The sequence below is a fragment of the Pinus tabuliformis genome, chromosome 3_1 (assembly GCF_031772625.1).
Source record: "Pinus tabuliformis cultivar Carrire ecotype Pingquan chromosome 3_1, CPIR1, whole genome shotgun sequence".
NCBI classification, from domain to species: Eukaryota; Viridiplantae; Streptophyta; class Pinopsida; order Pinales; family Pinaceae; genus Pinus; species Pinus tabuliformis.
The window spans coordinates 842838637-842865965 of NC_142301.1; the positions used below are offsets into that span (position 1 = coordinate 842838637).

Genomic DNA, 27329 nt, shown 5'->3' on the forward strand with positions numbered 1-27329 from the left:
GTTTCCCTGTTTTCTTTGGGGAAAAAATATCTATTAAACACTAAATTACAAATGGGAAATTAACCACATTTACTGCATTGGAGGTAGCACATAAACAAGCAATTCATCGTTTTGCCACATAATTGCAAGGTTTCCAGGCCCTTGGCCATGCTAAAAATATAGTTGTACAGTATGAAACATAAACCTATCGTAGCCTTGTCACCAAAATTAGATTGTTGACACACAATATGCCTGCGACTATTATTTTTCTTCTGAAACAAAAGTAACATAATTTAAGAAACTAACTACCAAATTCTGGATTAATTTGTAGCAACAACTCATTAATATACAAGTCTAGTCATAAAAACAGATTTCGAAGTTCCAGTAAATTTATCTTTCTATAAACTACAAATAAAAAGGTTCGAAGTTATATGAGAATGAGTTTAATAAAAGTCGCGGCATCAATCAATTTGTTAGCAAACAGTAGTTTTAGGGTCAAGTTAACCAAGCTATCAAGTAAATTAATGACAAGAAACACGTACAAATATAAAGACTAGGCATTGAGGAACTTCCAAAAACATCACAACCACTCTTTCCATGCCACCAAAAAACATCATAACCACTCTTCTTGTGCCACTTCTTATGCCTAATTCTGCAACAGGCAACAGATAAACTTTAACATTCTTGCATGAGTTCAGAGATTATCTCAAACTGCATTTCTCTCGTCTATTTAGCTCATCGCATATTTAGCTGCAGTTCTTCACAAATAAATCATGTAGACTAGCCCCAAGGGCCAGGTCAATTAGTAGACACTATTGTAGGAAAGTTCAGAGGCCTCAGGACAAATTCTCATTTAGTCCATTTGGGGCTACCAGCTAGTGTTTTCACTGGTGGTTAGGTACCAGCATCAATGCCTAATACCTAGGTGAGAGAGACTACAATTCTCCAGCAAAAAGCAACATAAAATTTCACATCTAGCTGTGCAAGGGCAATTAAAATATCAAGTCAGCAGGCAAAGTACCTCAATCTGTAAATCAAATATTGATTGCAGTTATTTACAATTAGCATCATATCAACTTTTGCATCCCACTCTGTAAAAGAAAATTAAGCGATACTTGGTTTACATAACCATATGTTGGAGCATAAAATCTAATCTAACAAAAAACATCAAATAGCCCAATCTTGAAGTGTACCATCTATAAGACTAGAAAATGTATTGTTCAATCTACAGCAAGTGCATAAACCACTAGCCAGCTGCTAAGATATGACAGCTGCCAGAGAAAAAAGACTATAAAATAGCTTTGCATATTCAATCCCTAGGAAGCATGCCCAGTGGACTTATAATTGACAGCTATGAGCTTTATTATAGATAATCGATGAAAAGAAGCCTGTATATTCAATTTACAAAGGATTCAGAATGGAATTTAAAGAGTACATCAGCATCTATTCATAGATGACAACTATCGCTGGCTGACTTTACATAGGAAACAATGTCTTCAGCAGCTCAGCTTCATACTACTCAATCTTCTTTGTTCACACTTGCCTTGCCAGTCTCCTCAGCTGTTCTCTCACAGGCAACTGTTCCATTTACAGTAGGTGCAGGTTCCAACTGTAAGGAAAATCAAATTTTACATAAAGTTCCATGAACTTCATCAGTATAACAAAAAGAGAACTACATGAACCAATGCATTACAACAATCTCAATCAAAAGAAAAGAACAAAATTCGAATATGAAGTAATCTCTGCATTTCAGTAAAAGAATCCACTTATTCTAACATGTTATCAGTTGCCAGGAAAACACACAGAGTGAAATGAATGCAAAAAAGTAAAATGGGCAGAAACACCATCAAGAAAAAAACAAGATATGGCCTTAGAATAGTGGGAAATATCTGGGGAATAGATAATAAATAGCCTAAAGAGTATGAAAGGGCCCAGAAAAAGGCAAACTTGTCATCCTGCGGCTCCTCCAGCTCTTTGCTGCAGCCTCTCCCCCATGGTATTTCTGCTTCCAACAGCATTTCAGATGTGAAAGTTCCTGAGAACTGTTCCTCCAATGGTGTTTCTGGTGTCAGCAGCATTTCTGAAGCGAAAAATCCGAAGAACTGTTCCTCCCATGGGCATGGATGCCAGTGCCCATAAAAATAGAGGCTCATCCAAGTCAAGAAACCATATCCAACCTTAGGGTCCCACAAAGTCCTTGTTTGGAGCTAGATCTAATGCTTGTCCACCCCACCATGTAGAGACTCAGGTTGCCACCACAGATACTATAGTTGACAGCTCAAGAGTGTCCTCCAAGCTCTCCCTCTATAGCCCTACCTAAGACAGCATTTTGCTTTACAGATGTGGCAAAAGGAGCCACCCTCTGTTCAGCATCAGGTTCATCCCTTAGGCACCCTTCGTGTGGAAAATCTTGAAGTTCTGCCCTCATTGCAGATTACCTCCAAGATTTCCAGACAGTAACAAAGACTACAAAGGGAGTGCTCTCTACTGTCATTTCAATGGCCTCTAGGGAAGGTGCTCCAGACTAGCTTACCTGGTCCAAAGACATCTCGGTAATCTTTTGTGCAGAATAATTTCCTGTAGTTTATTATCTTATTTCAATCATCTGGAAAAGAAATGAATCATTCAAGAAGGATCATGGTTTTAGGTCAGACCTGGACTATTTATAGTACTGTGGTTTCTAGATTTTGAACCTGTAACTGGGTCAATCTCCACAACTGGGCAAAGCTACCTAATGTTTCCCTGCATTTCTAGCATGACAGTGATGGAATCACAGTAGTTGATGTGGCTCATAAGATCCAGCCTCTAGATTATAAAAATTTAGCTTTTAAATGCATGATCAGCCCAAAAACAGTTTACCTGGTGGTGGCATGTCCAAAAGGATGCAACATGCAAAGGACAATCATTGTCTATGTTGCCAGGAAACGTGGGTTCGGGGACAGGTGGAGAGACGAGTGCGTCACTTTTTGAAACAGGGTATGTGGGTTCGTCGGGGGTATATTATAATTTATATATATTATATATTTTATAAATTATAATATATGGATTTTGAAATCTTCCAACTTACAACAAGAAAAATAAATCATTTAAAGACTTAAACATGAACATTCACTTTGAAATTTCAAATTTGATATCAAGTGGAAATTGCAATTTTGAATTTACATATTGATGTGAATCATGATAATAGATATTAGAATCATAAGTATATGTCCATTGTCATACTACATTCAAAATTTGCCCTAAGGCATTTCCATGATGGCAGCTAGATGTTAGATAATGTGTAGAAAAATAACATGTTGCAAAACAATAGCAGTAAGGTTCTTTCAAAGTAAATAAGCAGTCGTCCTTTATTTACATTGACATAACAAAGAATTACCAAAAACATAACATTGACCATTCTTCTAGAAAGTTAGGTGTAGAATGCTGCATCTGAAGTGTACATTCTCAGATTGATGTATTGGCAAGGTTCTTGGTAGTGATTAAGTGCAGCATTCTGATCCCCGGGACTTACCCAACAGATGGAAAAGAATGCTAAACTACAACAGCAGAAATTGAACCCTCTCAGTTCCTAGTGAACTAGGATATGGCATTGCACATTGCTTGGCATAAAAGGGAGTCCACAGATCAACAAGGTAGACAGTAATCAACATAAACACACATATTCTTAGTATAAGAGTAATCAACATAACTATTAAAATTTGCTTTTGTTTAATGAAAAAAAATCCTTGCCGCGTGCCACTCAAGAACCCCTCACACACCCATTTTCGGGGTTCACGCACCCAATTTTGAGGTTCGGCGAACCCATTTATGCAAAAGAACCCAACCTGAAGCTACTGAGTATCAGGTTCTTATGGGAAGTACCAGGTTCATTTGGGTTCGTCTAGGAAGTACCCGCTTTGGATTCTAGGGTTTCGCTGCTCCAAACAGGTCATAGTGGCATTTTCGCTATAACTTTTTCTCTGCAAAGTTTCAGGAGCTAAAAAAAACCCATTTGAGCCGAAATCGTTCTGAACCTCAGGTCCAAATTCCAAATCTTGTCTCACTATATTTTCGGAGATATGATCTGAGGAAGTTAGGGTTTTTGCAAGCTCCAAAATTCCATCTCAAAGAAGTCACCATGGCATTTTCGCTATAACTTTTGCTCTACGACGTTTCAGAAGCTAAAAAAAAAACCCATTTGAGTTGAAATCGTTCTGAACCTCGAGTCCAAATTTCAAATCTTGTTTCGCTATATTTTCAGAGATATGGTCCAAGACATTTAGGGTTTTTGCAAGCTCCCAAATTACATCCCAAACAGATGACCTGGGAAAAATCGTCATAACTTTCTCTCTGAGCATTAGATTGAAATTTCGTAAAAAGTTACAGAAAGAGGACAACATGTAGTTTTCCGTGTATCGGTTTCAGGTCCTAAGGTCGAAACAGTGACACGTGGCACTTCATACAAGTTCGCTCTACTGAACCAGTCTATAATCAGGTCATCGTGGGAGATTTAGCATAACTCTTCCTTGGAGAATCCAATCTTGATTAGACTTGCGGGGTTGGGAAGAGGACTCAGAGGGCTACCACAGGAAAAAAAATTCATAAATTGACCTGAAATTACAAAGTTACAATAGTTTAAATATCAAGCTCCTAAAAGCAAGAAAAATAATGGCTCGAATCAAGAAAATAGAAACACCTAGTAAGCAAAATTGGATGAATGATTTGAAGAATGTGATCAAAGCTAAGATAAATAGTTTTATATGTGCCATGGAAGCTAATGTCGATAATATGAAAGCAGATTTGAAGAAAGACATGGAAGGTTTGAAGGAAAGTAGGACAAAGCTGCTACAAGAAAGGCTTCCTGATGACGAAAAAGTAGTAGAGGAAACTCATGATGAGAAAAAAATAAATGTTAATCATGATTTCATAGAATCTAACATTGGATTGAAGACCCACCATATTCCAAAGATCGATATAAGAAAGTTTGATGGCAAGGATCCCATAACATGGATACTACAGATGGAGAAATATTTTGATCTACATGATGTGCCACTGTTACAAAAGGTACGTATTGCATCTTTATATTTAGAACCGAATCAATTTTTATGGTATAAAGGGCTTTGTTCTCGTAAACCACTTGTCACCTGGTCAATTTTCTTGGAGGAAGTGATAGCACATTATGAGGATACAAAGAGCAACACGTTCTTTAGCCAATTGATAAATATCAAACAAAAGGGTTCAATGGCAGAGCACATTGAGGACCTCCAAAAATTGAATATAAGGGTAAATGATATTCCAAAGAAGTAGAGGATTGATGTCTTAATAGGGACCTTAAAAGATAACATTCAACATGAGGTTCGCCTTTGGGAACGTGATTCATTGGAGAAGACATTCAAGTTGGCAAGAAAAACGGAAAGCAAAATTATGGCAACAAGGAAGCCTACCACTCACAACTATAAAGATGGAAGTGTTGTTGTTCCTAGCCTTTCATCACCTACAAGGTTGACACCACAACAATTGTAAGAAAAAAGAGAAAAAGGGCTTTGTTACAATTGTGATATAAAATACACTAAAGGCCATAAGTGTGCTGAGAAGAAATTAATTTACATAGATAGGGAAGATGAGCAAGAAAAGGAACAAGAAACGTCAAAAGAAGAGAATATACACTAGGAACCAATCCCGGAGAAAGAAGAAATGAATCTGACCATATCTTGTAATGCATTGACAAGAATTACCACTGCTCAAACACTCAAGATAGAAGGGATATCAAGAAGAAAAAGGTAATAATGTTGATTGATTCGAGTAGTACCCATAATTTTATTCATTGTAAGATAACCAAGGAATTGAATTTCTTCCTATATCCAGCACCAAAGTGTCAAGTAATGGTTGCAAATGGAGAAACCATAAATTGCTATGGAAAGTGCCATAATATCAAGCTATCCATGGGAGAATATGTCTTGAATAGTCCAATGCTTTCCATTCCAATGGGTAGTGCAGATGTTGTACTAGGAGTCCAATGGCTACAATCTTTGTGTACGATAGCTTTTAATTTTCAAGAACTTTTCTCTAACAGCATGACAAAGCTTCTAAAGAAATAACAACGGGACGTAATTGCACATATATGTTCACTAAAGGTTCCCACATTGAAATCATCTATCTCTCCAGATCTCCAAAATGCTTTGGACAATCATTCCAAGGTATTTGAGACTCCCAAGGAAACCAGGAAAGACAATCAGCTCTAACAGCATGACAAAGATTTTAAAGAAAGAACAACAGGGCGTAATTGCACAATTATGTTCACTAAAGGTTCCCACATCGAAATCATCTATTTCTCCAGATCTCCAAAATGCTTTGGACAATCATTCCAAGGTATTTGAGACTCCCAAAGGCCTCCCACCTATTTGTGATGATGATCATAATATTCATTTGATTCCAGGAAGTGTTCCCCCAAACATCAAGCCTTACAGATATCCATATGCCCAAAAGAGTGAAATTGAACATATGGTTGCAGAAATATTAGAGGTTGCTATAATTCAACCTAGTCAAAGTTCTTTCTCTGCTCCAGTGGTATTGGTACACAAGAAGGATGGATCATGGCACATGTGTCCAGATTATAGGGAGCTCAAGAAACTTACTATTAAAGATAATTAGACATTCATGTCATTAATGAATTATTGGATGAATTACATGGAGCAATTTACTTCACCAAGTTCGATGCTTGTTCAGGATATCCTCAAATCAGAATGAAGACTGAAAACATTCCAAAAACAACATTTAGAACTCATGAGAGTCATTATGAATTTTTGGTCATGCCCTTTGGCCTTACCAATGCACCTTCTACATTTCAAGGTTTGATGAATTCCATTTTCAAACCCTTCCTTAGAAAATTTGTCTAAGTATTTTTTGATGATATACTAATCTATATTAAGTCTTGGAAGGATCATGTTCAACATGTTGCTAGGGTGCTCAAACTATTGGAGGAGAAACAATTATATGCAAAAAGATCCAAATGTTTCTTTGGAGTACAAGAGGTGGAATATTTGGGTACTCAGTTAGCTCATAGCTCATCTTATTATCTTCAATCTGATGGGCAAACTGCGATAGTGAACAAATATTTGGAAGGATATCTTCATTGCTTTGTATATGATAAATAGACACAATGGGTCAAGTGGTTGCCTCTCGCTGAATGGTGGTATAACACTTCCTTCCATACTGCAGCAAAAATGACCCCATTTATGGCACTTTATGGATATCATCCATCATCCATCATCCATCACATCATCTTTAAAAGAAAATTCTAAGGTTCAAGCAGTGGAAGATCACATCAAGCATCAACAACACGTTCTCAAACTCTTAAAGGATAACCTCACTTTGGCGCAAAATAGAATGAAACAACAGGCAGATCAGCATCGCAGCAAAAGAAGTTTTGATGTAGATGACTGGGTATTTCTACGACTACAACCATACAAACAAATGTGCCTCAAGCAAGCTAAGAAGGATAATAAATTATCACCAAAATATTATGGTCCGTATAAGGTGTTACAAAAGATTGGTACTATGGCATACAAATTGGAGCTTCCTGCATCTGCCCGAGTGCACCTATTTTTCCATGTTTCATGCTTAAAGAAGGTTATAGGTGAGAAGATCCCAGTTCAAACAATATTGCCAAAACTTGACGAGGAAGGAAAAATCATATTGGAACAGGAAGCAGTCACAAACAAAAAATCGACAACTATGAAATCGATCAATTTTAGAGTATCTCATTTAGTGGAAGAACTTACTCTCTGAAGATTCCACATGGGAGGATAAGAATTTTATATAGAAGCATCCAAAACTACTCAAGCATTGAGGACAACACTTTTTGAAGGAGAGCAGCATGTTAGGTCCCTATACTACTAATGTAACCCCTTATTGTTATTAGTGCAACCCCCTTATTGTATTATTATGCCCATATAGTCCCCATGTTGTTATTATTATGCCCCATAGAAGCCCACTATTGTTATTGTTGTGCCCTTACAATATTATTGTTATGTAGGCTCAAATTGTATTGGGACCCCTTAGACTCCTATATATAGAAAGGAAGTCTTGTCATTTGTATCATCGAAGAATTGTTCATTTGTGTATTGTAAAGGAGGTTTCCCCCTCGAAGAGGCTCATTTTTAAGTAACCCGAATGTCTTCTCCAATGAACCTTAGGTAAATCCTGGGCAACCATATATTCAACATTACTTATTTGCTTTCAACCTATCGATGACCATTTGAGGACTTGACGACTAAGAAGCATTTTTCTCTTGCCACCAAGATTTCCATGGATGAGGTTCTTAACCCCTTGAGAGCAAAGAATAAGACAACAAAACAAGTTGTTGTAGCAAGTAGAGACAACAAGTGAGATGTCATCCAAACCTTCAAGCTATCATCAAGGACACAGACCTTCCAAGATTATCTTGCACCTATCATCAAGGACACAGACCTTCCAAGATGATCTTGCATGCAATTTTCCCCATGATGCCACACACATCTCTAATCCATGGGGAATATATCTATTGCATGTTATAATTGCAAAAGGATAGACTGATCTACACCTTGGGTTCTTTGAGACCTGATGGATGATTGAGACATGGTATTTTTTTAAAAGAAATACATTGAGATCCCTAAAATGGTCCTTCACCCATATTTAAATCCTTTTGGATCTCAACTATTAGATAAAAACAAGAGAATACGATGGAATCCATGGGTTCAATGAGGTGGCTTACCTCATTTATATCACATCCAACCCACGATCTCTTTGGTCACCTCTAATGATCACTTCAGATTTAGGTGGGGCACTATATTGATTGAAGCTTGTCCTATTAGGGTTTTTACGTGCTACATAAGATTTTGTCAGTGATATCATTTTATTGGGGGACTTTAACATTCAAATTGGAGCTAAGTAGGGCCCCCATCCATGACCTCATTCAAAACAATTTAGTCATTTATGATGGACCTACAATTATTGCCTTAATAGGTGCTCAACAAACAGGACCTTATTACTATAGATGGAACATATCTCTTGGAGCTTGGTGAAGCTATAGGTTTATATATTCTAAGCTTGATCTCGTGCATTTCATCTCTAACTTCTTGATCTCTCAGCTCCTTCCCTTTACTAATCATACTTATTTGGGGTTCATATTGTTTCCCACACTCCCACCACCTTCTCCTTCCTATCATATCAAAATAAATTTTAACTATGATTGTGCATGTTGTTATCAACCCTATATTCACCAACTACTTCCCAATTTCTCCATCATCTTCACAATATCTCCAAAATCTAACTTCCTCACTCGCACACTTTGGGAAGCTGCCCAAAGGGTCATTTCCTCGTATTCTTCATCCATTGCAACTCACCCACCATCGAAGTTGGTCTATGAACAAATGGTATGATAATGACTATAAAGGTATGCATAGACAGCTCAAACATGGACTTTCCCCTGACATAGATACAACCACCCATTGGGAATATTGTCACTTAAACACAAGAAGCACAAATACCTAAGGTGATAAGAAGCAATTCCTTTCTCTTCTTTAGACATCAAGACCTTTTGATGCACCCTCTACCCGTAAGAAAACCATCAACCAACACTGAACTCCCCACCTAGTGGACCCATGCCTTCTCCCTCTGTGATGTTTCTAGACATCCACTCTGTCAAGTCTTCTCCCAACCTTCCTCTTACCATTACTTCAACCTTAATCTTATCTAAAGAACCATCCATACACTCAAGTTTCAACACAAGTAAAAATCCAGTAACATTGAAGGACTTCAATGTGAATTCCCCAAACATGGGATGGAACCCTTACATCACCCCTTGGCTAAAAAGTTGTCCATAAGCTTAACATTAGTAACTTAGCTAACCATGAAAGCCTTCAATCTAAATTCATCAAACATGGGATGGGAACCATATATTACCCCTTGACTACAAAACCATCCATAAATTTAAAACTAGTAAATATGTTGACCTTAAAGGCCTTAATTATAAATTCCTCAAATAAGTGATGGGATACTTACATTACCCTTTGGCTAGCCACTTAAGTTTCCAATGTGATACCATATTTCCTCTTCCTTGGTCCCAACATATCATCCACCCTATACACAAATTCAATAATGCTTTATATCACCAATCACTACAAAACTATAATAATTAACCATACCTTTGCTAAATTTTATGCCATAAGCCTTGATATTACCTATCTCATTGATGGAGAGCTAGGGGATAGGTTGGCTTCAAGAGAAAGTATCAAATGATGAATCACATATTCACTAACTGGGTTGTCATTGAAAAGGGCTATCTTGTGGAAGTGTCGTAACAGGGATCCTCAAGATGACCCACATGCATTCTAGAAGCATCCAATATTTCAAGTACAATAGGGACATAGTTAGGTACATACTTGTCCCAATCTTTTACATCCCATGCAAATGGGTGCATCCAAAAGTACCTTGACAATTAAGGTAGCTCAAGACAGCCCTACCGTCTCACTCATACATAATGGACCCAAAGTCTATATCCTAGCATAACATAAGATAAGATAGTGTTATTAATGTCAAAACCTAATACCACTAACGTTATCAATTTTTTCACATGGTTCAAAATTGATGGTGTTGAGTCATGGCTTAAAACTTGGTATTTGAAAACTCATAACAGCATAGGACTTTGGCATTTCTTCACTAGGTTCAACATTGAGCATGTTGGAGGACACTCTACATTGAATTTTTGTTAATTTTTCAATACCAAATCTTATTTAATTTTCGTAGCAATTTATACGGTACCAAGAAAATATTTCACCCAATAAAATCTTTTCTAAAATTGTTGAACATAAATACATTGGTATTTTAACTTCACAATTTTTGTAGTGGAATTAAAAATATAAATTGGTCACAATAATAGCAAAAATATGCCCAACAAATTTTCCTTCACTTTTCTAGTACTTACAAAAATTAGGGCTCCTTTACCAAGGAAAATAACCCTTGGAATATATGCAAAAATACAGCAATTTAAAACCTAGAAATAACAACTCCTAGAAGCTTTGGTTTGCTGCAAAAATTTAGCCCTTGGATATTTTCAACCCCTAGAAAACTCACCTCTTCCTCTTGCAATTTGGCCTCCTCTTTTCCACCTATACAACCCTTTGCACACTAGATAAATCAATCTCTCTCTCCTAAGTTGTACGACCCCCTGCACAAGCCTCCATTAGAACTCGACCTAATCACAAAACTCAGTGTCCTCACTCTCCAAGATCTTGGCCCTTGAAATCTCCTCGCTACACACTTTTCTTCTTCTCTTCAGTTTTGATTTTCTCACTCACTTGAGAAAATTGCTCCCCTAAGGATTCAATGTGTTTTCTTCCTCTCCCATAGGCTACTTTTATATTTTCTTATTGAACTAGATCTCAAACCCTAGATCTCCTAATTGAAGGATGGCGAGGATTAAATCCTAAGCCTCACTTGAGATCAGAGGTTGAAATTAGATCTAGATAACTTAAATAATTAAATTATTTACCCTTAGAAAGTTAGCTCGATAGCCAACATTAATCAATTAAATTAATTAATGTGCTTTCCTAAGTTAGACTTATGAAGGAAACCATAATAATCACTTAGTCCTCATGAGCAAGCACCTAAAGAGGATTTTAGACATCTTTTGCATGCTTGACACCTAGCCTATGCAAAAGCACCTGCCTAAGCTATAATCATCAACACTCACTCCTAGGAGGGAAAGAGTTCTGCACCACCCCTAATTTATTTTTGTAAAACACAAGCTTGTCTTTCACAAGAGATTTGGTGAGAATATCTGCAACCTGCTCATATATGAAAATATAATATATACTAAGGCTTCATAACTCTCATTTGGACCTTATCTCTGATGAAGTGGTATCTAATCTCTATATGCTTGAAACTATCATGAAACATTGAGTTCTTCAAGAGTTTGATTGCACAATCTCTTCAAAATTTTAATTGCATATTTACCATGTCCAAGGAAGATCTCACCTGTCCACTGCCACACCTCCAATCACAAAAAGTAGTGCATCATAATGATGTCCTTCATCACAAACTCTACAAATAAATCTCGCTCGCACATTTCTATGAGATTCTCTGACCCTGTGAGAAAAAGGTTGTCCAAATATGGTACCAAAACAAGTGGATCATCACAAACTAGTATGTAGTACAAGTTGGGATCTACCCCATTCTTAGTGAATCCCATGCCTAGCAAATACCCATCAATCCTCTTGTTTGAGACCATATAGCATTTTCTTCAACCTGCATACATGAGAATCCCTCCCATGCACCTCAAAACCCTGTGGCTGCCCGATATACACCTCTTCTTCCATCATGCCATTGAGGAAGGTTGTCCTCGCATCAATTTGATGTATCCTCCACCCAATCTCTAAAGTAATAAACATAGCAGCCTGGAAAGAAGCGTATTTGGCAACCGGAGTGAATGTCTCCTCGTAATTAACTCCCTCCTTCTACAAGAACCCTCTTGCCACGAACATATCCTTGTACTTCTCAATGATTCCATTTGCAACATATTTGATCTTAAAGATCCATCTCGAACTGACCATTGGTTTCCACTCTAGCCTAAGCACAATATCCCATACATCATTCTTCATAATGGAAGAATACTCTTCCATCATGGCATCCCTCCAAACCTACTAGTTTGCTACCTCCTCAAAGCTAGAAGGCTCGAAATCACTAATGTCACTCATAAGTGCCATGTAGCTAGAAAACTTTTGCAGTGATCAACTCTCCCTAAAACTCCTCCTAGGAGCCTCAAATGCTCCTGGGCGTCTCTCAGAGTATGTTCAAGCCATCTAGGTCTTCTTCTAATAGAACTAGAAGATGCATCCTGATCCTCCTCCTAATCCAAACACTCAGGACCTACTGTCAGCGCTATTTATCTCTCCTCAACCTTAGGAGCTTCTCACTCTTGATCATCCACCATTGTTGGTATGGTATCATGTGACTTCTTCAAGGCTTTGTGCTCCTCAAATCTCACATCCTCACCACAGTCTTCCCCTATGATGGAATGTATACCCTGTATGCCTTGGAAGTCTCACTATACCCAACAAAAATGTTCTTGTGTCCTAAGGGCTCCAATTTTATCCTCTTCTTTGATGGTACATGGATATACACCAGACACTTGAAGATACGAAAATGCCCCACCTTTGGTTTCACTCCTGTCAACACCTCCTCAAAAGTCTTGTGCTCCAAGACCTTAAGAGGACTCTTGTTCTAAATATAGATTGTTGCATTACATGCTTATACCCACAGGAACACGGGTAGATCCTAATCAACAATGACCATGTTCTTCCTCTCAGCAACCCCATTCCACTGCAAGTTGTTAGGAGCTGTCAACTCTTTCTTGATGCTCGCCTCTCTGCAAAAGTCCTTGAACTCATTAGAGGTATACTAACCGCCATTGTCCGATCTAAGGACTCAAATCTTCTTCCCAAAATTATTTTCCACGAAAGTTTTTGAACTCCCGAAATCGACTGAAGACCTCATCCTTGGTCTTCATGAAGTAGATCCAAGTCCTCCTGCAACAATCATCTATAAAGGCACATAATAGTTGTACCCACTCAAGGACCACACATGTCAAAATGTGCTAGATCCAACAACCCTTTAGGCCTAGAAACTACCTAGGAAGGCAATATTGGCACACTTTTCAACTACACACCCTTTGCAAACACCCTATTGCTCCACTATAAACTCAAGAAGACTAGTGACAATCTCCCGTAATATAGGCAAAGCCATGTGAAGCAAATGTGCCATCTGCCTATGCAATAATGTGCACAAGTTGTCAATGTCATGAACCAATGAATGTACTGATTGATCCTTCAGCATGTACAAGTTCCCTTCTCTCTTTCCAATCATCAAACCTGTGATCAAATTTGAATATCTCAACCCGACAAGTACCCATCCCTCTCAATAAAAAACCTCATACCCCTTGTCCTCCATGGTTGAGACTACTAGAAGGTTCTTAGTCAACCCCAGAACATATAGTACCTTTGTCACCTCCATAAGCTCTCCTGACTCTAATTGAAAGTAGATAGTCCCAAACCCCCTCTGCTACACCCCTGGCATTATTGCCAAGTTTCACATGTAGCTTTGAGTCTCCCTTTGAAACGCAAGTGAACAAATCTCGTGATCTTGTCGTGTGACAAGAACCACCATTGTCCACAAATCAAGCACCCCTAGCTATGGTGCCAAAAAAACAAGACACCAACAAGAACTCCTTCTCAAAGTTGGTGGCATACTCACTAACCCGCATGTCTACTGATGTTGCTACCTATGCCTTCCCTTTCCCTTCTTGTTCAGACATTGACCCGCATAATGACCAAATTCATTACATGCAAAGCATTTCACTTTGTTAACATTCTTCTTCTTCACAGTTCCTGAGGCAGCTTCCCCACTTGCAGCATTCTTCTTGGGCTTCCCCTTGCCCTTCCTTGCCTGACTCACAAGAGCAAGGTTCTCATCATTGCCTTTCTATTGGCCACCATGTAAAGACTCCTCTCGAATCTCCTCCTAAATGAAGTCATCCCACAACCTCTCCCAATTTGAAAGCTTTTCTCATGCCACAATACCCTTAATGAAGGTATCACATGGATTTGTGAAGCCATTCAAGGCCATCCTGATCCTCACCAACTCCTCATCTAACAGCCTCCCCAACTGCAGCCAACTCATCACGAACCTAAGTGATTCTAGTGAGATAAGAAGCTATAGTATCTAACCTAAGCATCTTGGTGCTCTTGAGCTTTTCCCCCAACACCATTTTTAAATTTTCTATCGTGATTGTCAACCTAGTACAACTTAGTTAAAGTCTCAAACATTTCCCTGATTGATTTTTTTCTGGAAAGATGAGAGATCACATGATCCTTCACCCCATCCAGAATGATTCTCTTGCCTTTCACTTCCTTTTGGTTATGGATGGCCAGTTGTATAGCATCAGTAGGAGAGGTGAGTTGTTGATCTGGAAACTCCCAAATCCCATTCTCCATCAACACTAATGCTATCCTCTCCTTCCAGGGACTGTAATTATATGCACCCTCCGACTAACTTCAAACCTTAACTTTGTTACGGCCATTCTCACAACTTCCACATCAAATACTCAAACCTTAGAAAAATATTACTACTTCGATCTTCTCTTCCCTCTGATTTTTAGTGCTCTGATACCATGCTAATTGTTCAACACCATATCTGATTTTATTTTCCTAGCAATTTATTTTATACCCAAAAAAAAAAATCATCCAATAAAATATTTTCTGAAAGATATTGAAAATAAATACTTCACAAATTTGGCATCAAAATAAAACAATTAAAAACAAACAATCAATCAAAATAACAACAAAAATATGCATAACAAATCCTCTCACTTTTCTATTCCTCAAAAAAATTAGGGCTCCTTTATCAAGGAAAATAACCGTCAAAAAATACAACAATTTAAAACTTGGAAATAACACCTGGAAATTTCAGTCTGCTAGAAAACTTTTGCCCTTGGATATTTTTGGAAAAGTCAGCTCTTCGTCTTGCAATTTGGCCTCCTTTTTTCCACCCATATGACCCCCTGCACACTAGAGAAATCGCCCTCTCTCTCCTAGGATGTACGTCCCCCTGCGCAAGCCTCCATTGGAACTCAGTCTCCTCACTCTCCAAGATCTTGAACCCTGAATTCTTCTTGCTGAAATATCCTTGTTGCACACTTTTCTTCTTCTCTTCAATTTTGAGTCTATCACTTACACTTGAAAAAATAGCTCTCCCAAGGATTTAATGTATTTTCTTTCACTCCCTTAGACTTCTTTTATAATTTCTTATTGAGCTAGATCTCAAACCATAGATCTCTGAAGTGATGGACAACTAGGATTAAATCTTAAGTCTCACTTGAGATATATGGTTGAGATTAGGTCTATACCCCTTAAGAAAGAAACAATAATAATCACTTACTCCTCATGAGCAAGCACCTAAAAAAGATTTTGGACATCTTCTGCATGCTTGACGCTTAGCCTATGCAGAAACACCTGTCTGAGCTATAATCATCAACAATTTTTAGCTTTCACATGGGCAATAACTTGCGACAATTGTGGATTTATGGCAAATTTTCACTGAAATGGCAGTTGAAAACCTGTAACGGCAATTGTTTTTTGCTGATTTCACACCCAAATCCACCTGTGAATTGTTGGAAAGGCAATTCCAAAGTCCATATGATGGTGCTGCTTCCATGAATGATAATTTTAGCATGGTTTTTAGAAGATAGCTTCATTGTTTGCCATTATCATTAACCATTGGATTACAATATTCCTGATATGTTCATATTTTTAAATTTACATTTTTCTATTTTTAGGACATGGTCCCCTATTGCTAGGGTATACCCTAAAGTACTCTTCCATCTTTTAAAATTTGGGAGGTTATCCCCACATGCCAGAAACTTGGAGTATTGATGAAAGCTGCAGATAAATCAAAACCGTGGTTTTGAATGTTGCTTATCTGTGATTCATTGTTTGCTATTTTGATGGTTAACCATTGATTAGAAAATTTCTAATGTTCTTTATATTTTTAAATTTCTATTTAGTTCATTTTTCTATATGAGGAATGGTTCCCTGTGTTAGGGTATAAGCCCAATCAACCTGCTATCCCCTAAACATTTGGGGAACCCTGGACATACTAGGTACACTGACACATTTCCCCATAACTATGCTCCCATATACCAAAAACTTGGAGGAGCATTCAAAAATGCTGCAGATAAATCAAAACCATGGCTTTGATTCCTAACAAATAAAGTTATATGAGAAATTATAAGGGTTGATATTTTAGATGTTGAATATCTTAAGATGTTAAGATGAAGCAGAAAAATATTAAAACAAAGGCTATGCTTCCTTTATTTCTCATACAATTTCCTTTATGTCTCATACAATAGAGCATTCTACTCTCCATTGGTCAGTTGATCTTTCCATTAGTCATCAAAATTGAAGAAACAAAAGTATATTTCATATAATGTCTATGACTCCTTTATATTTTGAAGTGTCCAACGTAGAATTTTCCATATTAACTGAAGCCTGAAGTTTTGGGCAAGGATATTAGCTTACTTTTGAGTGATTACTTATGGGACTTCCAGCTGAAAATTATGAAAATAGTTAAAGATGCGTTGCCTAGCTGCATTGAATCTGAGATGCTTAATTTTCATAAATACCAAAGAATATCTAAAGTGTGTATTTCTTTTGGATATCTATTGCTGAAAGTTGAAACTTGGGAGATGAAGGTGCAAATATTTGACCTATCATCCTATGTGATAGAGTTACTTCTATTGGAAAACCATTTCAAGAGCAAGATGAGACATACAAAATAGAGCTACTATTGGAAAAGCATTTCAAGAGCAAGATGAGACCAACAGCTTTTTTCTAACTAGCGTATCAAGAACAATACTTCAAAGACAATGCTGCAGTAATCAGACAATAAGGTCTTTGCTGCAGTACTCAGACAATAAGATTTCATTTACAGGTTCCCTTTGTTTTTATCCTGGGAATCAAATGCAGTGCTGCTGTCACACTAAATGATGATGACTTAAAAAATTGTTTACACTGCATCACAGTTTTGTTTTAAGTGACTTCCAAGCAAGTGGAAATAAGTTACAAGATTTATGTAAATATAGATGCTGCTGAAGGCAAGAAAAGAAACAAAACGAGTGGGATTGCATTATTAGTAATGCCTGCTAAACAGAGTCTTAATTCCATGACAATTAAAACAGATGCTGACTCCATGGAGTGTAGACTATAAACCACGTAAAGCTAATAGCATCCTGGCTGGGCTGTAAATGCATAAAAATAAATAAATGAGAAGAACTTAGTGTGGACAAGGACTTAACTACAGTGCCATGGCAACTGACCCAAGAAGTAACTGAACAGTGAAAACAAAGGAAATGATGAAATTTCTTAAAGAAAAAAAAACTAAATTGGAATCAGACGTAATCCAGATTAGATTTCACTTGGATTGTTAATAACGTTCTAAGACAGGTTTCCTGCATGTGTTGTGAAAATGAAATTTGTGATCATTTCTTTTCCATGGAACTGCCAGAGGAAATGACACATGAACTGAAAATAGCACAACCTCATTGGCAACATTGAAAGAACAAAAACTCCCTTCTTCACAATGCCATGCTTAAACACTTGGGAGCTCATCACAGTTGCAGAAAATGTTCCACTGAGTTTCCGGGACGGGAAACGCGGGAGCGGGGATATGCACAAGGGGGACGTATATAAGCAACCACAAAATTTAGGGAAATTTCGGGGAAACGGGGGACATCAGAGTCATAAAATTTATAAAATTATTAAAAATTTAATATATAAAAATAAAATATAAAATCCCAACAATATGTCAATGACAATAACTAAGTAAATAGTAAATCTGAATAATTATGAAATATACATTTAAATATGATCATCATTTCGTATTAGACTATTATGAATCATAATCATCATTTGACATTTCTCCAATCATCAATGTAAAATTGTAAATCTAAAAGTAGATTACTAAATTGAATCCATCATTTGACATATGCAATGTTCCATCTAAATTCATCATTTGGCAATGGGAATTAATATTCTGCAAGGTACATCTAAATTAATTTAATCATTTAATAGTTGAAATTACATAATGCACATTGAAAGTAAATTCATCATATGACAATGACATTATGTTGAAGTCTAAAATAGCCATAGAATACTAAACTAAAAGTAAACATAAAAAGAAGTGAAACACTAGTAAATTTCTCAAAAAGTACTAAATAATAAATCACAGTTCCAATCTGCTGGCTCCAAGTCACAAAATGAAAATGGCAGCTCCAAGTCACAAAATGAAAATTGCAACTCCAAATGTCTCAAGCCCCCAGTCAATAGTAAATCCGAATCATAGCAAATTGTAGATGGAAAATGTCAAGCAACAAAAGCAAGAAAATATCAGGCAGCAAGGTAAAATGTTAAGTGACAGTAGAAGGAAAATGTCAAGGGACAAGGTAAAATCGTAGGGTTAGTGAGAAATGTGAATGATTATGTTTTAAAGTTTTAATTTATCCTCTAGTTTTTATTTCATTTTTTTTATTATATTAAAATTTGCAATTTTTTATGTTTTTAATTGTTATTAGCAAAGAAAATTGGGGGGACGCAGAGGGACGCTTTTCGTCACCAGAAAAAAGTCCCCCCGGAGTTTTCCCGAGTTTCCCCATAAAAAGGGATGTGAATAAATGTTTCCGCAAGAGTTTCCCCATCCCAAGAGCGTGGGGGAGCGAGGAAGCACATCCCCCACCCTGGGGGACACATCCCCGTGGAACACTGAGATTAACTACCGAAAAAAGGACAAGTTATGGAGGAAGGCCAGTTGGAACTCCTGGAAACAAAAGATGGGGGTCACTTACATGACTGCATAATCTATTTGATTTTCTTGCAGCTGTTTCTTCAACCTCTATTTTTTATTCTTATCTATGTTAAAAGGTTTCATTTTAGACAGTTGTGTTCCTTTGGAAGCATACTGTTATGTGATCTGATCATCGATGTGGACTGTGATGTTGGATATGAGACTCGGTAGCTTTTTGTGGACTGTGATGCTGGATATGATGACAGATTATTGAGAAATGTAGCTCTAGCAGGAACTCCTGGCACAGGTTTAGTGTGAACGTGTGGGAAGTGGATTGAGACATTTCATTGGTGACCACATTGGAAAGGTGGTCACTGATTCCATCTTGTTATTTCACTTGAAAAATAAATATAAAAATGAAAGTCTAATGTTTTGAAGTCAACTTGGCCTTAAGAGTCTAAATGAAATGTTCTAAAAGTTCCAAAACATTAGTGACTTAGAATCTTAGATTGGGATTTAATCTTAACCATGCATCTCAAGAATGAGATAGGTGGCAAGCCATGATTGAGGAGATTAGTTATCTTCTCTCAAAGCAAAAAGAGGATAAGATAGGAAAAGTCAATCTCATCGGGGAAAAGAACAAGGGAACTGGAGGATAGAAGAGTGCATTCAAGGAGAAGAAAAGCAGATTGCTAAAGAGACTACTTACCAGCATGCCGCATGGGCCGTACCACTGTTGTAGACATCTTTTCTTCGTGCACAGGCCATGCACCTTCAGATCTGGTCATACACTGTCTTGCTGGAGTGTGCTTTAGTGTTGAGAGGAGAGGAAAAGAGATTTTATGTCCAAAGGTGGCAGAAACAGAGCAGGCCATACTGCTGTATCTGTACCCTCTTTTACACAGGCTGTACACTGCTGTTTGAGATTATTTTATTGACCATACAGCTGTTGGTTCAAACAGGCTGCAGAAGCCACCTTGTAAGCTTTGATCAAATGAATGAAAAGTTGATTAATAGGAAAAATCCCTATGTATGTATTTTATTTCATCCACTGTTCAATTCTCAGCTGTTGTGTGATTGATGCAATGTTCAGAAATTTGATTTTCTACCTTTAAATAAATTCTGTTTTGAGTTATTTAATGAGAGAACATTAGGACAGAAATCACCTAGGTTTGAAACAGTTACAAAGGCTGTCATTGGAGTGCAAGTCACTGAGTTTATGTGAATTGCTCAACCCTCACTCCAGTACTAACATTGCCAGCAGTTTCAGTGTCATGTCTTGTGGGCTGTCTTTGCTTTGTAGTTGTCATAACTTATGTATTTAATGTTACAGGATATCTCTACAATGGCAGATCGCTGTGTTGGGATTTTGTTTCACATTAGCACTCATTTTCTTCTCTTTTACATATTGCTTGAACTTGGTAGTCATAAACAGTCTTAACACTATTAAGAAAAGCTGATTGTATTGGAAAATTGCCATATACTCTTTCCTTTTCCACAAGATCGCCACAGGAAATACAAGCAAACTAAATATAAAGTAAAATGCAATCACAAAATAAAGAGAAAAAATTAAACTTTTTGAAAAAATCCAGGACTGTTTCCAAAAGCAAACTCAAAGATTCAGTCACTACTAGATAAACAGTTCAAAGCAAGCAGCAAAGATATCTCTGTATCTCCAAATGTATTGCATGCCATCATATACCAGACCAATTTTAAAATATTGTCTATAAGCACAAAAGCAGGCCATAGAAGGGTGCTTTTGTGACTTGAGAACCAAATATGGCTCCTGCATTGATACATCTCAAAGAGAAGTCCCTGACTATTCACCATTCAATAAAACTCTAGCACAAAAAAAATTCTGTCAACCTAACAACCTAGCAATGGACCTCCAAAATGTTAACTTTTAATTTGATTGATGATGATAACTCTTCCGGGTTAATCACAACACTGTTTTAGGGGTCAGTGTTTTGAACCCTCAACTGTGGTTCATCACATGGATATATATTAACAGCAAGAACAAAATGGCGGTAATAGCTGATGCCTACTCAAATATATATTTCCGTGAAATTTTAGTGAATGACTGGCAGAGAGCTTGGAGCTTGAGGGATTTTGAATGGAGATTTGAGAGCCATATGCCAGCAGAGAATCCACATTTCTTGTAACAACCTCTATTTGCTCACAGCAATGCCATCCTCAGCACAGTTTCTGCATTTTCAGGGCTTCATATTCCACAAGATTGAGCCCAAACGCACCACTTTTGGTGCAGTGGATAGGCAATGAGGGAGGATTGATGGTACCACGCCTAAGCTTGAAGAGCCTTCATTCTCCAGCTTTGAAATCACTCAAAGGGGAAACATTGGTGCTGTAGGTGCAACACAGAGATTTTGAAGCATAAATAAGCTCAAACTGGAGCACATGCAGTGGATCCCTATGGACCAGCAGAGATTCCTGTTTGCAGGGAAACAAATTGAGGATCAGACTCTGCTATCAGACTACAGCATAAGCAAGGATTCAACTTTCTTTCTGGATTTACACCCGCATGGAGGAGCAGTGGGCAAAAGTGCATATTCATCGTTCAAACATGTTTCCTTTAAGGATGCGGTCAGAAACAAACCACCCACTCGAGCAGCTTCAGTCTCTCATGTGCCTAGTACATATATCGGGGAGAAATCAGAAGACATGCCACTGTTGGAGGGGTCTCAGCACAGGAAGTCACAAAACTCCACTCAATATTTAAATTAAGTGCAGTCATATGCAGATTTCAAAGGTATTGACCTCCTTCGTCAGATTTGTACTAGTGAATCCCCTTGACTTGGACAACAAATTGTAAGATATCTATATTCTCAAAAAGCTTTTTTATTGTTAACTTTTATAATCATGCTGATTATCATAAAGTGTTTGCAGAAGACCCTTGTTTTGGGGAAGGGCAGAACTTCTCACTACCCTATGGTTTCCAGAATTTGATCTTAATACTATGTCAATCACTAAAAAGCAAATTTGGGTCTGGCTCCCAAATCTACCACTACATTTTGGCATTTATGAGTCCTTAAGGCTTTAGGATATTGGACATGATTTGGAGCCTGGGAAGCTACATAAAAACAGATCTCAAGAGGGTTTACCAGATAAAATGATTCTCAAACAAGAAAATTGTAAATGACTTAAGTCTTGGATTATGAGAATACAGCATTGAGGTGCTGCATCCGTCAACAAAAAGACATCTACAGAATACTCGACAAACATAGCCCCTATGCATGATCACATCAGCCCAGGAAAAAAGGGCCCAAACCAAGACCAAAAAGCTGCCAACCACCTGAGCAACCACTGCCAACTGATGTAGGTGAACAGGATGAAGAAAATCAGCAATCAACAGATTCACATAAGGTTAACACTGCATGTCCAGAAGTGCTGACTGAGAAAATGGTTCTCCCCTCAGCAGCTAGAGTGGAAGATCATAATACAAATTTTCTCCCTTGGGAATGGAAGTCGCGGAGGCTGTTCCGTTCCATCAGGTGGAGATGAAACTTCATGAATCTGAATGTTCCGATTCCAACAAGGATTTGGTACCTTCTACAGTTTTGGAAATTCGACTCTGCATTACAGATCATCCCTCTGGAACCTTCTCCAGTGGGGTGGATTGAGGTCAAGAAGAAAAAGTGGAAAAAAGACAGGGTCAAGGAAATTTTGCATGCTTAGTGCCCAAAATCATTTCTTTGTTCTCATGCTTAATCTCAAAATCAACTGTGCTTGCATACCTGTTTCTATGTTAAATTATCAAGATGTAGGGATGATTTTTTTCACGGTTCTTGTGAAATGCTCTTGTAGCATCTACAAAATGTAACCTATTTTCTTATTATGAATAAAAAGTTACAAGTTACAATATTTTTTCCAAGGAAAAATGGTGGCAATAATTAAATCCTTGAATTACCAATGCTGGCAAACAGAAGTATGCAGAATCTGCACATTAAGACCACTGGCTCACAAATACTCTTTTTAACTAAAATTATGTAACTAGTACCAAAAGTCCGCAAGAAAATACTAATGAGAATTTGTGACTTGAAAATATTAATGAGAACTTGTGACTTGACAAGGACTGAGAAGCTCAGAGACACTCACACATGAGGTCCCACTTCACAGGAATTCCAGAGAAATGTATACCCTTTAAGCCTCATCACAACAGGTCAACATTAATCATTCAAAATGTACAGAATCTACCCACTCTACCCAGTTTGGCTTTGAAGGAAACCTAACTTCTTATCTATCGAGGCCACTCAAAAATAAATTGACTGCCGAATGAAACAAATTGAAAAACGCCAAACAAGCCACGGGCCATTAAAACAAATTGAAAAACATCAAACAAGCCATAAGGTCATTGATTCACTCGGAAGGCAGAGTGTTACGACGTCCACCGTAATTCTCTATTATTGCTAAAGTCTACCCCACCTCAACAGATTAAACTTTAAAGAAATCAGACCAAGTGCAAGTCTAGGATAATTTTGGTAGAATAACTACCCCTCTGACCTAGCTCTAACATAGTAGAGCACAGAAGTTGGACCATGTGCGGTTGGAAACATGTTTTACTGAATCACTCACTTAAAGATGAGCACATAAATCATTAGAAATAGCAAAAAGGAGTACTCACCTTCTTGTTGGCCGGCTTGATAGGACACGCAGGAGGGACGCGCTCTGGCCGCCTGTACTCCTTACCGAAAAGTGCATAAATCTTGCCCTAAAATCCAAAATTTAAAACCAGCGTTGGCCAAGGAAAGATCGAAAATAGGGAATCAAAAATACCGAATAAAATTATCTTAAATGTGTGTATGAGTTAACAAACCCTTACCATCAATAAATCAAATATCAATGGCAGCAGGTTGACAATAGGAATAAGAAAAATTGGCAACAGGCAAGCTATGCAAACCTGGAGAATCGCAGCATGAAAACACAATTAAGTGGATTGTGATATTATAATAATTTACTACATGTTGAAATCTTTTCAGAAACGCATACCATTGTGATTGCAAATATGTGAGTTCGGCTCAAAAAGGCCGGAGATTGGTTGCGGTAGCGAATATCGAAGAAGAGTCGACACAGGCAATGATCATAGACTCATTAAATCCCTACTCATCTTATAAATTTACATCGAATTTTCGTGTAGGACGACCTTTTTACAAAGTCTTCTTACAGTAATAATTATTTTAACAGGAATTTAAATTTATTTATTTTTTTCTTCGATTTTGATCGGATCCCATTGTCAACTAATGGGATAACGATTAAATATTTTTTTATGTATATTTTAAAATAATTAATATTGATTTTTTATTAATTTTATTTTAAATATAATTTCAAATTCTTTTAAATTTGATTTAGAGTTATGATGTTAAATGGATTATATTATTTTAAAAATTATCTGATCTTAAGAATGGTGCATAAGATTTGTTTGTGTGGCATATAAAGAATTTATTTTTAAGTAATAATTTGAATATTAAAGTTTATGAAGGTGTATATATTCTACTTTGTTGGATTTAAATATCTAATTTTTTGAAAGAAAACATATTTTTAACTGATTAAGCCCACTCAAATTTTATATATATATATATTCTTTCCTTGGATAGGGTGATTGAGACGTGATATGTGTCATGCTTCATCATTAATGAGATCTTTCTCTCGAAATTTGTGGGCACACAGGGCCAACTCTCGGCCTCTCCATAGCATGCAAGGTATAATGGTGTGGGATGCGAAGGATTTGAGGGTTCATTCTATAATTATTGTGTGCTCCATGGCAACTTCCCTAATATAGAGGTTGTTTTAGAAGTTTCAAAGCCCTAACTTGGCAACGAGTACATCAAGATGTGATGGGATGCAAAGACAAGATGTCTTTGTCCATTTACAAAGTCATTGCACGCCTCTGCTAGAGGGAAGAATTAATCCTTTGAGCAACAACCAAGTAAGCTTTGGTCTTATCTTTGGTTGTTTCTCCCACAACAATCATGCATATTCTATTATTTTTTAGTCTGTCTTTGGGTTGCATGCCCAAGCTTGTGGATTTGTGAGCATATTCATGCATTGGAGGTGTTTTCTTCAATTCCAACTAGAGAGGTTATTGTTGGTGAGATTGGTTGATTTGTGTGTCCTCCATTGCTTTATGTGCCTCTAACAATTACCACTACCAATGCATGTTAACATGGCTAGAGCTAGTCATAGAGGATGTGGGGGGAAATGAGGCACCATGTAACTTGAGCTCAAGAGGGAGTAGAAGAAGTCACGAAGGCCTTTAGAATTAGATGTCACTTGAGGTTCAAGCAAAGATGGAGATTGCAGAGGCAAAAGGACACGTGTAGAATGAGGTTTCTCCCTAATGTTGAAGTAAATGATTGGCCCATGGATCCCCAACACTAGCCACATAAGTAAAGAAACAACAAATATAAACCATTATGGATAAAGTTTTGGTGGAAAAAAATGAAATGTATCATGAAATTGTGTTTCAATTGGATGCCATGTAGCTTAAAGTTAAAGGGGTTGATCACAAGGTCTCCATTATGGCCAAATGTACTATTGGTTTAGATTTTAAGATCATGGGGATGCTTATCAACAAGTTTCTGATGATGATATTAGTACTTGTTTGTCTTATTTTTAGTATGTTATGGTCACTAGATTTTTCGTTCCTCACTTTAGAGGTAGCAATTCAATTATCTGGTCTCTACTTAGAAGTCATGTAATAGGAGGATTGTTTTAAGGACATAGTATTTTTGTGTTTAGCATATGGATTATCTTTTTATCTTGGACTATTTGAACCATTACATAGTTTTTGGTTGATGGTATGATTTCCCCATTGACACACAAACAACTTAGTCTATGTATAGTTTTCTCTATTTAATATAAAGTCCTTCTAGCTTGCTTAAAAAGAAAACTTCTTATATGACATGGAATATATGTTTTAGCCTCGAGGGTTAGCTCAATTGGTCGAGTTCTCGTTGCTAAGTACCTCGCTGATTGGGAGGTCACGGGGTCAATTCTCCTCAATGCCATTTGGATTAGGCTTTATTAGTTTAGCCGGTGGGATGTGATCCCTTCTAGTCGATCTACTTGGATTTTCCATGAAAAAAATATAATATGTTTAAAAAAACAAGTCTAGTATGCGGTGTTGCTGCTTAGTACCTTTCTGTTATGCAAAAAATAATTGATAATAGAAGTTATTGTAACTTAAATTTACTAATGAAATTAATATTTAAATGTAAAGTATCAAATACCTAACATAATAATTAATAAATAAATTGAACCCAAAAAACTACCAAACTTGCTCCACCCCTAGAACATGTCATAATTAATAATAATAAAACCCAATCCATAAACCTCATAATTGCTTCATGTCTACTCCTAATATAAAAGAATAAACTACAGAGAAGCGAAGAAAAAAAAAAAAAAAAAAAAAAAAGAAAAGAAAAAAAAAGAAAAAAGAAAAAGAAAAGGTCAAAATTTGTCCTCTACTCCTGGTACCAAAAAATAAACTACATGAAACAATGGATGGTCATTGTTTACATTAGACTTGGCCTCATTAAACAAAATATTGAATACATTGAATAATACAATCTGTAAGAGTTGACATGAAGCACAATGTTATAGTTATGTGAGCCAAAAGTGGAGTTATGTGATAATTTGTAAGAGTTGACATGAAGCACAATGCTATAGTTATGTGAGCCAAAAGTGGAGTTATGTTATAATTTGTAAGAGTTGACATGAAGCACAATGCTATAGTTATGTGAGCCAAAAGTGGAGTTATGTGATAATAGAGATCATGGGAGGGAGGAAAATCTAAGTGTAAGAAGGAATACGGAACATAAGCATATTGTTTTTGCATCTTGGAATATGAATGAGAGAATAAAAGAGAGGTGTATATGTTGTCCTTATGTGGGATGTTACAATTGGTTGTTGTTGTGGAATGTGGCAATACTTCTTTACATTCATTTTCTTTTTAATGTATCAATTCCTATTGTGCACCTTTGAAA

The 27329-nt window shown here is 37.1% G+C and overlaps 1 protein-coding gene across 2 annotated transcripts; it reads right to left on the reverse strand.

Annotated features, from left to right (window-relative positions):
- Positions 1-1151: 1151 nt before the first annotated feature.
- On the reverse strand, positions 1152-24490 carry LOC149190158 (uncharacterized). 2 transcript variants are annotated; one of them, XM_089412050.1, is made up of 4 exons: positions 24334-24490; positions 24167-24244; positions 23969-24055; positions 1152-1588 (listed from the first exon to the last, which is right to left on the reverse strand). In XM_089412050.1, exons 1-4 carry the CDS (start codon positions 24334-24336, stop codon positions 1499-1501), a joined length of 258 nt encoding a protein of 85 aa, XP_089268176.1. In that variant the 5' UTR covers positions 24337-24490; the 3' UTR covers positions 1152-1498. The 2 variants fall into 2 exon arrangements, with proteins under 2 accessions (XP_089268176.1, XP_089268177.1); XM_089412051.1 differs by lacking the exon at positions 24167-24244 and having other exon boundaries at positions 24334-24487.
- Between the last annotated feature and the right edge of the window lie 2839 nt (positions 24491-27329).

What these genes read in the sequence shown, in the direction of transcription:
- LOC149190158 (XM_089412050.1), bottom strand. An exon ending in TGATATTTGATTTATTGATG is followed by an intron (nt 24,056 to 24,166) that starts GTAAGGGTTTGT and finishes TTTGGATTTTAG; the next exon opens with GGCAAGATTTATGCACTTTT. An exon ending in TCAAGCCGGCCAACAAGAAG is followed by an intron (nt 1,589 to 23,968) that starts GTGAGTACTCCT and finishes TTTTCCTTACAG; the next exon opens with TTGGAACCTGCACCTACTGT.